This window comes from Podarcis erhardii (assembly GCF_964252035.2).
Source record: "Podarcis erhardii genome assembly, chromosome: 1".
Classification (NCBI taxonomy): domain Eukaryota; kingdom Metazoa; phylum Chordata; class Lepidosauria; order Squamata; family Lacertidae; genus Podarcis; species Podarcis erhardii.
The window spans coordinates 136,711,067-136,728,538 of record NC_138497.1 but is presented as its reverse complement, the minus strand read 5'-3'; the positions used below and the strand labels follow the sequence as shown (position 1 = coordinate 136,728,538).

General features: G+C 43.6%; 1 protein-coding gene and 1 long non-coding RNA gene across 5 annotated transcripts in view; one reads left to right on the top strand and one right to left on the bottom strand.

Annotated features, from left to right (window-relative positions):
* Positions 1–8,981, bottom strand: part of BARD1 (BRCA1 associated RING domain 1) — a 63,046-nt gene extending 54,065 nt beyond the window's left edge. Inside the window, exons 1-2 of one of the 3 annotated variants that reach the window (XM_081872037.1) lie at positions 8,825–8,981; positions 6,934–6,990 (exon numbers count right to left, since the gene is read on the bottom strand). In XM_081872037.1, the coding sequence (XP_081728163.1) occupies positions 6,934–6,990; positions 8,825–8,961 (194 nt within the window). In that variant the 5' untranslated portion in view covers positions 8,962–8,981. The remainder of the gene's footprint in view (positions 1–6,933; positions 6,991–8,824) is intronic. The other 2 variants (XM_081872039.1, XM_081872038.1) reach the window with 2 other exon arrangements.
* A 345-nt stretch (positions 8,982–9,326) lies between these two features.
* LOC309335518 overlaps positions 9,327–17,472 on the top strand; it is a 122,559-nt gene continuing 114,413 nt past the window's right edge. The window contains exons 1-2 of one of the 2 annotated variants that reach the window (XR_014153553.1): positions 9,327–9,379; positions 10,108–10,319. This is a non-coding gene — a long non-coding RNA (uncharacterized lncRNA). Of the gene's footprint in view, positions 9,380–10,107; positions 10,377–17,472 lie in introns of those variants that run through there. The other variant, XR_014153554.1, reaches the window with a different exon arrangement.

The following is a 17,472-nucleotide window of genomic DNA, read 5'->3' as shown; positions in this document are numbered from 1 at the left end:
CGCCAAAGAAAGTTTCTAATGACCACAGTGCAGAAAGAACAAACTGCACCAGCAGTTATCACCTTCTGCTTCCCAAGAGATCCACTTTTTATTTGGATTTTAAGCAGGATTTTTCTCTCTTTTTATAGGGCAAGGCCTGCCTCTTGAGGAAGTCTGGACAACACAAATGACCTCTGTTAGAGCCTGCTGGTACAACTACAGTGATTTTTAAAAGACCGATGTTCAAGGGCATATTCAAATGTCAGAATGCACTAAATTTCAGGTGGCATGTCATGCATGCTAACCATAGGCAGCTTTCAGAAGTTACCTTTGACCAAACTGCAGCGCTGCAGGGACCAGCTTTGTTCAAGCCTCAGAAAAGGTTACCCAGTGCTCAGAGACCCCTTATGACCCAGCGGCTGCCGTTTTGTTGCTTCCACACACTTCTCCTCTTATACATCAGTCACCTCTTACTGTCCGCCCCTCTCCAGGCACATTAACAGTTTATGCCGCAGCAAAACTATTTTGGTCTGACCTGCAGCTGACTTGGTTTGGAAAACTAACTGCAGCTGACTTAACTACCCTAAGCAGTGTTCAGGGCGTACTCCTGTGGAAGACTCGACTATCATTTGTATTCAATAAGAGGAAACAGCATAACAAGAGCTTTTGTTGTTGCTGCTGTTATATTTTCTCCTTTTCTGCCTTTTCTCCAAAGCAACCTCCTTCCAACCATGAGAAGAGCACACTAGAATCATTTCTTTAAGACACCTGGGGAACGAAAATCAGTCTCTTCTAAAGCAAGGCTGGATGATGGATCTTTGTCTGCTGATTCAGAAGAGATTTTTGAGGTCAGGAGTTCCTTCCCCCACTCTTTCCAGATGCTAGTCTCTCCCAAACTACGGGTTAAGAAATTTATCTTGGGGATGATCAGACAACAGTTTTGCTTTCAGCTAAATGCCAATACTTGGGATTTGGAAAGAGTCTCCATGACACATATAGTGGGAAATGTATCCATACGTCTCAGTTCCAAATCACCTCCCTTGCTTCAGCCATCTAGATTTCTTTTAGTGGACATGTGAGGATTAATACATCAGTAAATCAATTGACGAATAGTGTTAAGCAGGTAGTTTGCTGTTTTACACACACCTCAGTAGCCCCATCAGAAAGCAAAGGCAAAACTGCCAATTCTACTGGGACAGAGCTGTTGCTCCACCCCTGAAATCTGCAGGTAGGGGTAGGAAAGACTGCCTGACTGAAACCCTGGAGGGCCTGCACTATGAACCCTTCTGGGGCGTCTTTGCCTGGCTGAAACTTTGCCCTTGAGCATCAATAATGCATTTTGCTTTCCTGGATAGAGGATGCAGATGAATGTGCAAGTGTGATGAGACTAGTGTACTATACAAAGGAAAATTTCACATATATTGATCAGCCCACTTCTCTGCCTCTGGATCCTCCGTCCACTGGAAAGTGGCCCCCAGAAGATTGCCTTGAACACAGTGTGCCCTGAAGGGGCTGAAAAAATATTCCCTATACTTGGTGCAGATACTTCTGAGCTAGATGGATCAATGCTAAAACTTTAAGTGCAAGGGAGCTTTCTATGCCTTACAAGAGCTTGATTCCATGCACACTTTAACTGAAGTATAGGCACTCTCTGTCCTGTATTATAAATGGAAGTGCACACACAGATATTCACTCACTTCTGTGTAGCCCTTTGGACCCCTGGCAATGCCTCTTGGAAGAGTGGGAAACCCTTGGGAGTGTCATGCAATGCCAGGAAGCAGGGAAGAAATCAACTTTCTTCCCTCCCTCCACAAGTCTTTATTGGTTCCATGTGCCATTGTTTAATTTCATTTTAAGCGAAACATAAAACCCAGAGAGTCCTATGGCACCTTAGAGGCTAACAAATTTATTATAGCATAAGCTTTTGTGGATTCAAGTCCATTTTGTTAGTTGGATAGCATTTAAACCACCATACTATTTAAATTGTTATTGCTTGGGCTGTCCCTGGATTCCAAGGATAAAAGCCAAGACGACTGCTCAGTCTTCTATTATTCACACAAATATTTATATTTGCATGATATTTTCACCTATCAGCAATGGATTACAATAGTTTAAAATGTAATCTGTCTCCATACCAGTTACCTAATCCGGGTCTTTGTCACTGGAGCAAATCTATGAAAGCATGTTATAGTTCTACAAATTGACTAATTTCAACAATATTTAACTAGTCAAATGGCCAATTTAAGACACACTCCTCCTGCCATCTCATATGGCACACTCTGTTCTCTCCCTCACTCAAGTCTCCAACACAAGGAGCCTTGGTAGAAGCAGTAAAGGAAGGAGAAAAGGTACAAAGTGAGTCTAGGGGATGTGAATGAAGAAAGAAGCAGGAGCCACTGTGGTGGGACATTCCAGGAAAGGTAAAAACTAGGTGGGGAGGTGGGGGAATTAAACCATGAATGGCACTGTAGACTCTGTTAGATCAGGTGATAAGTGCAAGTGAATTGGGGAACTGAAGGAAAGCAGGAATTAAGCAGTTTGTATGGTGCAGATCACATGGAAAGGGGCAAGAGAACTTCAGTTAAAGAGTCTCAAGGAACTAGCACTGTGGAATATTTTAGAACTATTTCCAGAGTAATTTAAAAATAACTCAAGAATAGTGAGAAAACAGTTCAGTGGCAGTGTGAATGCTTCTCACAGATTTAGTCCCCAGAGATTCCTATTTAAAAGGAGTCCCAGGTAGCAGGACTGAGAAGAAAACCCCTGCCCAAGTTCAATGTGAGATGCTGCCAGCCTGGGCAAGATAGATCAGTGGCCCACCTGAAAGTATGACAGCTTTTCATGCTTACATATGTTGAAATGTGTCAGACAATTTAAGGGGGACAACCACAGCAGCTAGAGGATATAAATCACATGGGTGGGGCTGCATAACCCAATCCCATCACCCCAGAATATAAACTCCCCTGCATTCACTTATGTTTGCATGCCTTTGGAAACCTATAACGCCTTTGTAAACTTATAATGCAGCCCACTGCTGTGCCACTTATGGAACCAGCAAAGCTTACAAACCCACACCAGTTTAAGGACATTGTAAAGGTATCCTCTCCTACTTTACCAATAAGGCCAAAAAGATGCTGCAGCAGCTGGAGTCACTTTGGAACCTTTCCACAAATGATGTGATGATAAATGTTGCCAGGTGTCTTATAGACAATGTTTAATTGCAACCTTTTCGTTTACTAGTTCTGGAGGCTCATTTAAACAACAACAAAAATGCATCTTACTGCTGTTTCTTTTAAAAGTCTCCATAGCTACAGCTTTCTATTAAAGGGGATCTAACATTGTGATGAGCAGAAACGGCAAAATAAGATAAGCAGAAGAAACACACAGGCCACATAAGCTCAATTTTCAGACAACACACCAAACCACGGTTTGTGCTAACTACACGGCTTATGTTCCAAGGTATGATTTGGGCTTTAAAAACCATACAGCAAGCACAATGATTTAGATCTACTTGTTTGCTTTCAGTTTTTGCCTGTTCCTTCACTGCAAACTCTAGAAATGGAGCACCCTGATAAGTCCTCATATTTTACAGGCATGCAGGATACATGATTGTCTGCCAACTTCACAATTAACCTGCTGCCACTGAAGAGGAGGTGACCCAGTATTTGTGCTTGGTTACATACATGTAAAATGAAAGCAATGTTATGTGCAGTTACAGAAAAATGCAGCCTCTATGCTCTCTCCCAAGGCATCTGCTTACTGGAATAGGTTGTTTTAGAACCAGATTCTAAGTATGCAGTCTGTTCAAAACAGATAATCCAAACCTCAGGGAGATCTTATCCACCTGCAATGTTTTAAAGGTAAGCCAACAGAAACACTTGTTACTGCACCACACAACAGGGAGCAAACCAATATATACACTTCAATATGAGGGCATATCAGAGCAGGTCAATGACTGCATTTCCCTTTAATATCCGCTCAGCAAAACTGAAAACAAGAACTCCTTTCCTGAAGCTTAGTTTTATTCACTTAAAAAAACTCTCAAGATTCAGAAGTTCAGATCCTAATGTTGACCTAATGTTGTGATGGATTTTGTAACTGACAGTTGCTTCAACTATGGCTGATGATGCATCAGATACCATAATTTTCAGATAAATATATTACACATTATCTTTAAAGAATCCCCACAAAAATCAAATGGCGTAAGACGTTTGGGTTTTTATTGTATGGGCAATAGGTTAAATGAAAAAGGATCCACTACCAAAGGTTACTATCAAAAACTATCCCTTTACATGGCTAGATGTTGTGAACCACCCTAAGATCTACAGATGAAGGGTGGGATACAAATTAAATAGTTTTACAGCAAGCAGCTACACAGAGCAGGACTGCACAACCTGTGATCCACCAAAATAAGGATAACATGTGAGAAGTAAAGTTACAGGAAACCAGGCAGAGGGCCTTCTTGGCAGTGGCACCAGTGTTAGAAACTGAGACATGAAAGCTAGGAGCTGAATGGCACCTTAAACCTAGGTTATGGGCGCAACAACGGAATGTCTATGCACGCTTTTTTATAACAATAATACAAAGCTGAAAATGAACTGCAGCTAAAATATTATGTTCATTTTTCACATGGTCTAGTCCTTCCCCTGTCCACCCTCCTAATGTTCTTAAGAGGGTCTCTTCTCCAGTCTTCAGAGAGTAGCTGGAAGTGGGGAGGCAAAGAAAAGTCCTCCTTCCCTTCCACTCTAAAGTTTTAATGTGAAGTATTAGGCACAATACTAGGACCAGAGCTCAGAAACTGCTTGCGCTAATGAAATTCCCTGCCACAAAACGCGCCTAGAACAATGGGAGTTTTGAACACTGAGTGGCACCCACGCTGTGGAACGCCCTCTCATCAGATGTCAAGGAGATAAGCAATTATATAACCTTTAGAAGACATCTGAAGGCAGCCCTGTATAGGGAAGTTTTTTAATGTTTAATGTTTTATTATACTTTTATTTATGTTGGAAGCCGCTCAGAGCAGCTGGGGCAACCCAGTCAGATGGGCAGGCTCCAAATAATAAAAGTATTATTATTAAGATAAATGCAATTTGCTTGCCAGTTCTAGGCAGGCAGCAAAAGCAGGAACTTAAGTTACGCTATTCTTGGCTGGCAGGCTGCATTGAAGCTTGGTAGTTTACAAAACTGCCCAGTAGAGAAGATCATTACTTTGCATGAAACAAGAAATGTGCCTGCTTGAGATCAATTAAGTAAAGCAGGGAAACTTCTTGCTGTACTGATCAGATAAAGTAATATAAGGCAGTCAGTTATTCTAATTACATTTCTTAGTCACTTTATACAAAAAAAGAAATGTGTCAAAGCATCAAAATAAAATCAGCTAAAAGCCAAATGTAAAGTGGCTCACAATACAAAATTTGTAAAATGAAGACAAAGCAATATAATAAAAAAGACAAGTTCGAACCTGCTCCACCACAGGAGAAGCTAACTTAACATCAAAGAGCCTGGGTAAATATAAATGTCTAAGCCTGGAACCTAAAAATTGACACTGATGGCACCATGAATGCTTCTCTGGCAATAGCATTCCATAGATGGGGTGCCACAACTGAAAAGGTCTATTCCCATGCAGCCACACTCCCCACCTCACTCACACCCTGATGAAAACCACAGCGTCTGGGCTGGTTCCTGTGGTTTGAGACAATTTTTAAGGGCCTTAAGCCATGTAGGGCAAAACCATTTTTTAAAATGAACCAGAATTTCAAGGCCACGTGTGCCTCCAACCACAGCAATAGATCCAGAAGTGCCCCCCAAGCTGTGCACCTGCTCCATTAGGGAGGAGTGCAACTGTTTCTAGAAAAGGTTGTGTCCCACCCATCAGGTCTAAGGAACTGCCCAGCAACAGTGCCTTAGTCTTTGCTGGACTGAGCCTCGGTTTATTGGCTCTTATTTAGTCCACAGGCAGACACCAGTCTAGCACATCCATTGCCACACCTGCAAATGTAAAGGAGAAAAAAAGCTGCATGTCATCTGCACATTGATAACACACTCCAAATCTCTGCATGATCCCACTCAGCCATTTCATACAGATGCTAAACAATATGAAGCCTGGCCTCTGTGAAACCCCACTGCTTCACCCAAGCACCACCCTCTGGAAATGGCCATCCGAATAGTGCTGAAACCATCTCAAAACAGTGAACCTAGATCCACTTTGGGCAGCTTCTATAGGAGGTTGTGGGTATTGAAAGCTGGTGAAAGATCAAGGAAAATCAACAGAGGTGACCTAGGCGGTTCATGTGCCAAAACTATGCCTAAATCCTGACTGAAGCTAATCAAGAAAATTATCAATTAAAATTATCAATCACGCCTTATCCAAGAGAAGTTGGAGTGGTTTTTCATTATTGGATCAGCCTGTATTGCTTTAAAAGTATGCATGTTTTTATGCAACCCAGAACAGCTCTTAAAACAAACATGTCAATTATTTTGGTCTGAAAGTGGCCCAACTTCACAGGCAACCACAAATATATATAATTCATTAGTCAACAGCAAACTATTGCACCTAATGTAGAACACTCATCCAACACTCATTACTGAGCCTAGCAGACTCCAAATATTAACTCCTAAGTAGGGTGAATTGATGTTTCCTGTACAATTATCCCACTTTTTAAAACAGTGTGGTTTATAAAAGCTTAAAATAAGCAATAAACACCATGTGACAAAAAAACAAAAAATACCAAAGACAGAAGAGCAGATCATTTTAAAACAGAAGCAAGAACACAGAAAGCAGAGGCTGGATGGCCATCTGTGATGGATGCTTTACTTGAGATTCCTGCATTGCAGCACCCTTCAAACTCTATGATTCTATGACTAAAAGCATACTGAAGAAGAAAGGATCTTCAACATTCACCAGTAAGCGAGAAGAAGAGTTATTGCACCACAGCATTGTATGGAATTACTTACAGGCATAAGACATGTTCACAGCCTCCTATGTTCACAGGTTTCTTCAAAATGTCCCTACTGTCAAGGAAAGTATATATATATTATAAGTTCCTGTCCTAATCATTAGAATCACATAATTCCTAATAAACTTCTGGTATAAAGCCTATAGCTTTTTATTTGTTTTGTGGCGTTGCTTTACATCTGCCTTTCCATTCCCCCTTCTGATTTTCCCATGGTAAAAGGACAAATCTTAAAGGAAGGCTTAGAATTAGAGCTCATGCTTTGAACGCAGAAAGGTCCCAGGTTCGATTCTTGGCATCTCCAAGTAAAAGAACTTCAGGAAGCAGGGCTGGGGAAAGCCTTTGACTTAGTAACCCGCCCAGAGTGGCTGAGGAAAAGTATTATTATAATAATTGTTGTTGTTGTACCCAGAGGGAAGCGGCCACTCACAGCAGACAGAAGTAGGCTAGATAGACGAGGGCTGCCATACGCCCCAGATATTACCGGGATTTCAAAGGCAGAAATGACATCCAGGGGAAATTTCTGAAATGTGGTGCTTTGTCTTGGATGTTAGGCAAGTCAATGGAACAACTCCTCAACTTTCAGAGTGTCCTGGTTTTCCCTTTTTGAAATAAGGCAACCCTAAGATAGACTGGCTCAGTATAATAATAATAATAATAATAATAATAATAATAAATTTTATTTATATCCCGCCCTCCCCAGCCGAAGCTGGGCTCAGGGCGGCTAACAACAATCAAAATAATCCAACGATTCTTAAAACATTTCATTATAAAAATTAATTAAAATCAAATTTATGGCAACCAATAAGCAAAATTCTGTGCAGATTGCCAGAGGAGGGGGGTCAGGCTGCGCCCTGACCAAAGGCCTGGTGGAACAGCTCTGTCTTGCAGGCCCTGCGGAAAGATGTCAAGTCCCGCAGGGCCCTAGTCTCTTGTGACAGAGCGTTCCACCAGATTGGAGCCGCGGCCGAAAAGGCCCTGGCTCTAGTTGAGGCCAGCCTAACCTCTCTGAGGCCTGGGACCTTCAAGATGTTTTTATTTGCAGACCGTAAGTTCCTCTGTGGGACATACCAGGAGAGAGTATACAGCAATTATGTTATTATTTTATCTGTAAGGGGGGGAAGGCAGAGTATAAATACATCTGTAACGGTGATGATATATGTCCAACTTGATTTATTACACACAAACTAGCTTTACCATCACCACCACGACCACCAACAACATATGAGATGGCTCCCTGTTTGTGGAATGCTCTCCCCAAAGAGGGCCTTTAATTATCTGCGGCCCTTAGAAGTGGGTGGGATGTTTTTAATGTATTGTGCTTTTCCTTCTCTTTCTTGATTTGAATATATCCATGGAGGAGGGGTTGCTTTTGATTTTAAGTTGTTCTGGCTTGCTTTGGGCAAGATAAAAGCAACCGACAAATTTAATACATAACAATAAATAGCAATAACACCACAGCACCTTTATGAGGAAGGTGTTTGACAGGTTCCTGCCCCAAGAGGAATTCAAAACAGAGGAGATTTGGGGTGAGCTGGGGAAGGAGGGCAAGAAGAAATGGGGGGGGGGGGAGACAGCAGGAATCCTTCAAGGGGGTTTGAACTAAGGTGGTCACACTGGGCATGAAGAGCCACCCTGCTCCCCCGCGGCACGTGCGCACGGACACACACCTAGAAACCTAGGTATTTTCACACACACACACACATAATGCTGGGGGGGGGGTTGTTGTTTGTTATTATGCTTTATATTTGTGTGTTTTTATATTGCAAACCCTCCTGTGATATAATAATAATAAAACACACACCGTATATATTCACACACACATATACATATCTGTATATATCTGTGTATACCCATTCCCCCTTCCCGCCCCCCGGGGGGCAAGTGATTACCACTGGGAGCAGCTGAGGGCCTCGGCCAGCCTCGCCAGGGCGGCGCCGGTCTCCTTCCACCCGCGGCCTCTCGGCTCGGCCTCCATGCGCCCCTCGGGCTGGTTCCCGGAGCGTCCCCGCAGCGCCGCGGCCCTCATGGCTCGCCCGCGCCTCGCCACCCCGCCGCCCGCCGGCTCCGCCCCTCGCCAAGCGCGCCCGGCGCCAACGGCCCAGGGAGGCCTCGCCCGCCCGCGCGCGCGCAAAAGCCGCCGCCGCCGCCGCCCGAGCGGCCTTTCCGGGGGGAGGAGGCGCCGCCCTCCGGGGAAGAGAGCGCGGGCTTCGCCGCTGCTTCTCTCCCGGGAAGAAGAGCCGGGAGCCCCTTCGCTCCGCCTGGGAGGCCTCTCTGCGCCCCGGGCCGGGATCCCTCTGCGCGGGCGGGCGGGCGGGCGGAGGGGCCTCCGGCCAGGCTGAGAGGCTTCGCTGAGCGCGTCAGGGGCCGGGCTTGATTCCAGAGGAGGGGGCTCAGCCCCTCTTTCCGTTGTTAAAAAGTGTGGCGCTTCCCCTGGCCACTTAGTGGCGAGTAGCGACGCCTATTATTTCTCCCGGGGGGGAAGCACCCGTGAGAGATATGCTTGGGAAAAGGCAAAAAGCAGATCTAGACGTATGCTTTTCTAACAGAGGATGTTCTGCCTCCCTCCCTCGGTTTGGTTCAGAGGTTTCCTATGGCAGAGGCATGAGAATCCAACATGAAACTCACCTGGAAGACTGCAGAAATCATTCCAAGTCACATAATGCGAAACCAGTTTTTACTAAACAGAAAAGACAAAAGAAAACAACATCTAGAGTTCAATTAGTATAAAATCAAGGTTTGAAATCAAACAGCCATATGTGAAAAAGTGTTAAAACAGAACATGCCCCATTATATAATCAAGTGGTATATAAATTTTATTTTATTTTCTCTAAAGAATTATTCCAATCAACAATAATCCATCCCCACTTTGCCATTTATGCATCCAGATTGTCTCCCACTTCTCTGACCCATATCCATCCTGCCATGCAAACTTAAATTTGAGCCCTAGAACAGGGAGGAAATGCACAAGCTGAGCATGTGAATGCAAAACTAGCCAATTTGCATCTATAATATTGATCTGCATGACTTCTTTTGAGGCCACGGTGTTAGTGTTGTAAGCTTAATGTACGTAAAATATTGCGGTTGTATTTGGAATGCTGTAAAGAGAAGTTTACCTTAAGCAAGAGGCTCCACTCTAGGTGAAAGCAGAAAGCTGGTGTTCTTTCTATTTCAGTGAGCTAAACTACCTGATGACACATCGCTGCAGTTCTCACATATAAGAGAGGAAACCTGAGAAGTCAGAAATGGCCAGTAGTAGCAGTAGCAGAGAAGCTCTGCAATGATGAACATTGCATCTCTGGCATCGGAGACAGGAAAGTTTACTGAAGTGCATAAAGGACTGAATCACATTACATGTTTGTAGTGTTACTTTATTACTTTGTTCATGTAATGTTTATATGTAACTAGTTTTAAGATTATTCTGCAGTAAAACTTTGAAACTAATTCTTTGGGTGTAAAGCTCATTTGTTTCTACACAAGGTCCAAATTAGGAATTCCTCTGAAAAACTATTGACACAGGGCTGAAGTTATGGGGTGGCGGAGAGGGCAATGAAATGTGTGTTCAAAATGTGGTCAGTCCCTAAGCCTGATGTTTGAAAAACCTGTGGAATTCAGTAGTATTAACATGTTCCTAAAGAGGCTTCAAGCACTTCTGTAGCTTCTATTCTTCCCCCCATCATTTATCACATTCTTCCTGACACAGATATTTCACTGGCCATTGTTTTCGTTCAATAACGTTTCAGGGTTCAACCCATTCTACTGCTTTTTATTGCTTGCTGTTTTTAAAAAGATACCTCTGCAGAAATCTGCACACACACCCCTTCTGTAATTACTGGAGCACATAAAGCGGTTATAGCAGGAATTTATCACTTTCAGGTAGAAATACTCTGAGCCGAATAAAAGATAGAATAGGGATGCCAAAAGCAATTTATAACAGGCTCACTGACATTTCATGTTGTGAAGCCTTAACCAGTGAATAAGCACCAAGTCATAAATCTCTACGCAAACGTGATTAGAGCAAGCAAGTTATTCTTGGAGGGAGCCTTATCATAAATATATTCTCTGATGCAAAGCAGCAAAATTTGGTTGACAAAAGTCATTAAAAACAGCTGTCAGTAAAATGTACAACCATTCTCTCTCTTAAATCCTTTGCCATGCCACCAGCTGTTTGGGACTATGGTAAATTGTTCATTTTGGTAAAAGAGCACTGGCAATATTGCACCTCCTTCATATTTTATAAAGAGCTTAGTGGTATTCTCAAGTGTTATTTTTGGTGTGTGTATATCAAGTGTGCAATGGGGACTCATTGCTCCATTTGGGGCTAATCGTTAACAGCAAAGTTTGTAGCTGAAAACCTCCTTCCATTGAATTGACTCATAGTATTGTGCACATTTCACACAGGGCTGCTCCCAACATAATGTTGGCAGCATATAGAAGCCAATGTGAAGTGACTTCCATTCTCTGGGCCTATGTGGGTTTTCTTCTGTTGTGGGTGTTATGAGGCCCAGCCCTGGTATCAGAAAAGTGGGGCAGTCACCTCCGGCAACCAATGCCGGGTAGCTGACAGCGATGGCACAGTGTTGGAGGACAGAGCTGTATCTGCCACACGGCCTGCCCCTTAAACTAGCCAGATGTGCTCTGGTGCTATGGAGGACCCTGGCCCATTGCCAGGGTTGAAGTAAGATTTAACTGAAAGTACAAACAGCTTCCCTTATAAACCCAGTGACAGTGGATGGTTTGTGTGCCAACTTGTAACCTGGATGTCTCCATCGACATATAAGACCAAGAACATACAAACATTCAGATTTTAGAAATCCTACAGTAAATCACCATCAAAAGAACAACTATGGCAATAAAAAAGCTGGGTTTTCACACATGACGGTATTGAAGGAAACACTGATTCTGATGTGCATTCAAAATAACACATTTGTCATTTCAGTTTTACTCATGCCATGCTCTACCTTCAAAAGTCCAAACAGAGGCTTACTTATGTCTAGGTGATCTAGATTCTGCCTAGGTTAAGCTTCCTTGCCTTTAGCACTTGAATCCAGTTTCTTGACCATTCTCCTGCTATTTATCCCAAAAAGAAAGTTATTGGATAACATGGTGTTTGAACTGTGCCTGGGATACAGTGAATTGGAGTTAATTGTGAGGAAACAGATCAGGTGATGCACATTGGATGAAGACATTCCTACCCCTTCCTAGTATGTATTAGTGACGTAAGAAACTGAAACAACCTCACTGCTTTTATTGGGTACATAGCCTACAGTAAGTAACATGAAAGGTTATCCTGAACTACCCAGATTCACCTTGTTATTTGCTGTCCCAAAGAGCCAGTACACCCTCCCCAATATATACAATACTTACTTGAGAACAAGCACCATTGTAGAATTTCTGTCCAAAGTAAACATGCACAAGGTTGTGCTGCTATGTGGTCAGTCATCTGATAAGTCTTCATCACTGGTGTTACTTTAAGCCTCTGATTTAGAAGATGAACAGGAGGTGAAAGTACAAGTAGAAAGTATAAAAATGCCCCTCCTTCCTACATACTTTTTTTTTTTTTTTTAAGTCTCTCTTGTGATAAATGATAAGAGGCTGGTGGATGCTATTTCATAGTTCCGCTGAGAAATGCAGTGAATGTGACTTCTCAATGATTAGCAATGGTGTGTGGCTGAAGCATCCCAAACTTTCTTGGGCTTGTCTGGACAGGAGTTTTATCACAGGAAACAATCCTAAGAAAGCAATCTTGAGATGACAAGATCAGGCAGTCTCAGCTTAGATGGGAAACATGGGAACAAGGAAACGACCAAGGAAATGCAGCATTTTTAAGAGATACTAATGGTTTCCTTTTTTAAATAAAGCATTAAATATTTGCAATCCATTGCAGGCATGTAAACAAATAAAAAGAAACACCCACAAATATTTTCCCATTATTATTGCAGTTTCCCCCATGTTATCTATACTATTTTCTTATGCACAGCTGCCTTTATCATCTGTGTCACACAAGTATCACCTGTAAGAAGTGTTGGGTCCTTGCATTAGTTTTGCTACCAAAGAAACTCTGCATATCCTCATGCAGACAGTATTTCATCATTGTAAATGTAAGCAGCATGGCCACCTCTTACCCAGAGTTTCCTCCAGTCTCTTAGGGGCCCAGTATGTTGTATATATTATTTTTCTGTGGGATTTTTTTTTAAATTAAAATTGGAGTGGAAGCCAGTATTGCTCCCATTGGCTCCCTTCCCCCCAAGTCCTCCTGGGACCTTCTCAATAGCGGATCCCAATTTGTGGAAAGCCCTCCCTGGGAAAGTCTATCTCCCTCCCTCATTGTTAACATTCAGGAGAAATTTAAGAACATTCCTATTCACCCAAACATTGGGTGTCAGAAATATACAGCTCCTGGCAACCTTTTAATTATTAGCTGTGAGGATATTTGATTGTTTTTAAATGTTTCCAGGTTTTTAAACTGCTTTTGCATTGTTTGGCTGTTTTGTGGTTTGCCGCTCCTGGACTGCTTTGGGAGGAAGAGTGGGATAGAAATTTTACAAATAAATAGTTACATATTTCCCTCAATATCACTTACATTAAAGCTTGCTAAATTGGTGTTTGCCATTACTGTCCTCCAACAGAGCCAGAACTACAGATGTTTCTGCAGCTGGTAATACAGCAGGTCTGAATAATTTTTATAGTAAATGCCTCAGCTGGATACACTGCCATTGCATTTGAGCTGTGAAACCATATCATCTCCATATCTCTTGCCCAATTAGCAGCTTTAGCTTGCAAACCTGAATATATTTACCTGGGAATAAGTATCAGTGAACTACTGCACTCCAGGTCTTTTTGACTACAACTCCCAACATCCCTCACCATTGGTCATGCTGGCTGAGGCAGGTGGAAACTGTAGTCCAAAACATCTGGAGGGCCCCAAGTGGGTTGAGGAAGAATGCCCCAGAGCATTCTGAAATACTGGCCTGGATCAGGGAATGGATGAGGCCACCCCACCTGAGAAAATGGAAAGATGCTGCCCTGCCTGCTGCCTGCTCCACTTGCCCCTCCTGCTGAAGCCTTGCTTACTGGGGCTGCCTCAGGGGCGCTGCGTGGACGCTTCAGACCTGACCCAGGAGTGGAGCAGCTGCTGCTGCTACCCATATCCCAGCCCCAAACGCCAGCCCAGGTGTGACTTCCTTCAATGAGGGAACTATAGTGAGGGTGCCTGGTTGCACCCCCCGCAAAACATGAGCCCGGGGCAATGGTCCCCCCATGTTACACTACATGGCTACAGCTTCTGGGTTCCAACGAGATCTTGTGGGAGCCTAGCAAGATTGGGCAGAGACTTTCAGAGGCCTCACACAACCTTCCCAGGCCCCAGCAAGCAGGGCTCTCCTGAGAGCTCCCCAGACCCTAGGAGCTGCTGGGTCAGTGCACCTGGTTGTTAACCAGAAGGTTGGTGGTTGAAGCCCACCTAGGAACAGCTGTGGGCAGGATTCTGGCATTGCAGGGGGTAGGACTAGATGACCCTTGGGGTCCCTTCTAATTCAACAGTGCTATGATTCTATGATTCCACCTTTTCGATGTGATTGAGGCAGGCTGGCCTGGCAACCAAGGTGTCTGCTCTTGCTGCTGTGCCTCATTTAGCCCTGAGGTTTGGGCTTTCCTGTATGTCTACAACTATCTTGATTTCAGCCAGAATAGCATTGGAAATTACCGTAGGTTGCCAATTTGGTTGAAGTTTTCTTTTCAAACCAGGAGAAAGCACCAGTGGAGGGGCTGAATTGTATTAAACATAAAGTCAGTAAAGAGACATGACTCCAACTTGACCTGGAGTAAATGCTTAAGCTATTTATTGGCTCGGGCGTTGTGTTGATTCAAGTACCTACATTCATATTAGTTAATTATAACATATTCTTCAATTTTATTACCTTAACTATGAAAATGTGTTACTTTTATAAAATCAATTAATAAAATTAATAAAATGTAGTTATAAAACAATAAAAAGCTTTGCCTGCAGGCTTACAATCTAAACACATTCCCATTTTAAGTACTTCCCAGTGCAATCCTATACATGTCTTCTCAAAAGTAACCCCTGTTCAATTCCATGGGAATTACTCTAGGTAAGTGCATATAGCACTGCAGCCTCTGATTTTGTAATACTTGTTTTCACACATCAATATTTTTACATTTTCTATTGTATCAATAAAATAGGAAAGCACAAAGTATGTATTATAGAGTAGCATAAAATCAAAATTCTGAATTCTGGAAGTTGTCTTATAATTAATTAATATAAGAATAGACTTGTTTCAGGACTTGATTTTACTCCTTCAAGCCTGCTTGAAAAAAGGCAACACTGCGGCCATTACGTCCTAACAAATCCAAACCCTGGTTTGATCATGAATGCCACGCTATGAAGCTTACTTTGGTGGGAAAATATAGGAACTATAGGGCTGCCAATCTACCTTCACTCCCTGCAGAGTGGTTTGAAGCCAAACGAAACTATAAAGCTTCAATTAAAAATAAAAAGCTTCAGGCCCAAAGGGGAGAGTGGCAGTGCTTAATAGAGGCTTCCTGAAGGAGAGATTCAGCTCAGAGACCAGGGGCAGCAGCAGCCGCAGCAGCAGCAGTTGTCTGGAGGACTCCCAAGGAGAGGGGAGTGGAGAGGGGGCAGAGGGAACCCTCCACAAGGGAGAAATTCAAAAAAGGGTGAGAGGCTGACAGCTCTGCAGGCAAGGGGTGACATAGCTGGGCTCCTGAGCCCCACAGAGGTGCCACAGAAAGAATGTAGTTGGTTAAAGGAGCTGTGGACTCAAAAAGGTTGAAACCCTCTACCATAGCCCTTTGCACTGCTACCACTGGTGTGTTAACCTTGACAACTGACTGCACTAAAATAACATTATATTTTGTCATTTATACTGCCTAGGTTTTTTTACCATCAGAAAGCTTCATTTATTCTTGGCTGCCTACAATATAATACTAAAATACCTGAAAATGCTAATATTGCAATAAGAAGAAAACACATTTTTCCTGTCATCCAGAAATGCCCTTGGATACCCCGGCCTGCCAGATGGCAGAGATGCTTTAGTCACTGATTTCTATTCAGCAGGACAGAAATACTTCCTGCTTATTTATTGCAGGAACTAGCAGTTTTCTGTGGCAGCATAATATAGAACTGAAACATAAATAATGCAATATACCTGTGGAACATCCATCAGATCTTGTGCTAAGATGCAAACTAGAAGTGTTGGGGGGCGGCTGCATTTGTTCTTTGTGGGACTGCCCTGTTCACAGGTAAGTTAGGGTTGCAGTTTATTATGCTAGCAAGTGGGGAACAAGTAACACCTTCCCATCACCTCAGGTGTTTTTCTCCATGTTCCAGTCACCTCGAGTACCAGAGCTAGGTTGGCCCTATATCATCCATGTGAGCATATCCACTGCTATGATAATAGAATCGTAGAGTTGGAAGGGACTCCAAGAATCATCTTTTCCAACCTCCTGCAAAGCAGAAATCTCACTGAAAACATTCATGACAGATGGCCATCCAACCTCTGCTTAAAAACCTCCAAGGAAACTCCTGAGGGAGACTTGTTCCACTGTTGAACAGCTCTTACTGTTTTGTTTAGTTGGATTCTGCTTTCCTGTAACATGAAACCATTGGTTTGAGTCCTACCCTCCAGAGCAGGAGAAAACAAGCTTGCTCCATCTTCCTTGTGACAGCCCTTAATATATTTTAAAATTGCAATCATATCTCCTCTCAGTCTCCTCTTTTCCAGGCTAAACATACCCAGCTTCTTCAGCCGTTCCTCATAAGGCTTGGTTTCCAGACCCTTGATCATCTTGGTTGCCCTCCTCTGCACACGGTGCAGCTTGTCAACATCCTTCTTAAATTATGGTACCCAAAACTGGACACAGTATTCCAGCTGTGGTCTGAGCAAAGCAAAATAGAGTGGGACTATTACTTCCCTAGACTTCTGTTGACGCAGCCTAGAATAGCAGTGGCTTTTTTTCCTGCTGCATCGCACTGTTAAGCTTGTGGTACACCAGGACCCCTAGATCCTTTCACATGTACAGTGGTGTCAGGGGTTCAGGAGCAGAGACACAGGAGATGGAGCAAATGGAGAGTGAGGAGGAGGAATCCGAGGGGGGTGTAGGCAGTGACAGTGGTCAGAGAGATTCCACGAGTCTCTCCAGCGAATCGGAAGATTCACAGAGAGGAGCGCCGATGGCCAGGGCAAGGGGGGTGCCAAGGGGGAAACCCCAGAAGGAAGGGGCCAGCGGGGACTCCCTGAGCAGCAGTTGGAAATCAGGACCAGCTTCCCCACCAGAGCGCAGTGGGGGGGAGGAGTCCCAGGCATCGGGACCAGTGTTCTCACCACCAGAGAGAGGAGATGAGTCAGGATTGACCACGCCTCCATCGGAGAGCGGGGAAACGGTCAAGGGGAAAGTCACCGGCTGGGCGCGCGCACCAAGTTCAAATGTACAGGCGAGCGGCACAGCAGGTAGCCCGGATAGGGAGCCAGGTCCTAAAGCCCGCCGGAAGGAAGGGCAA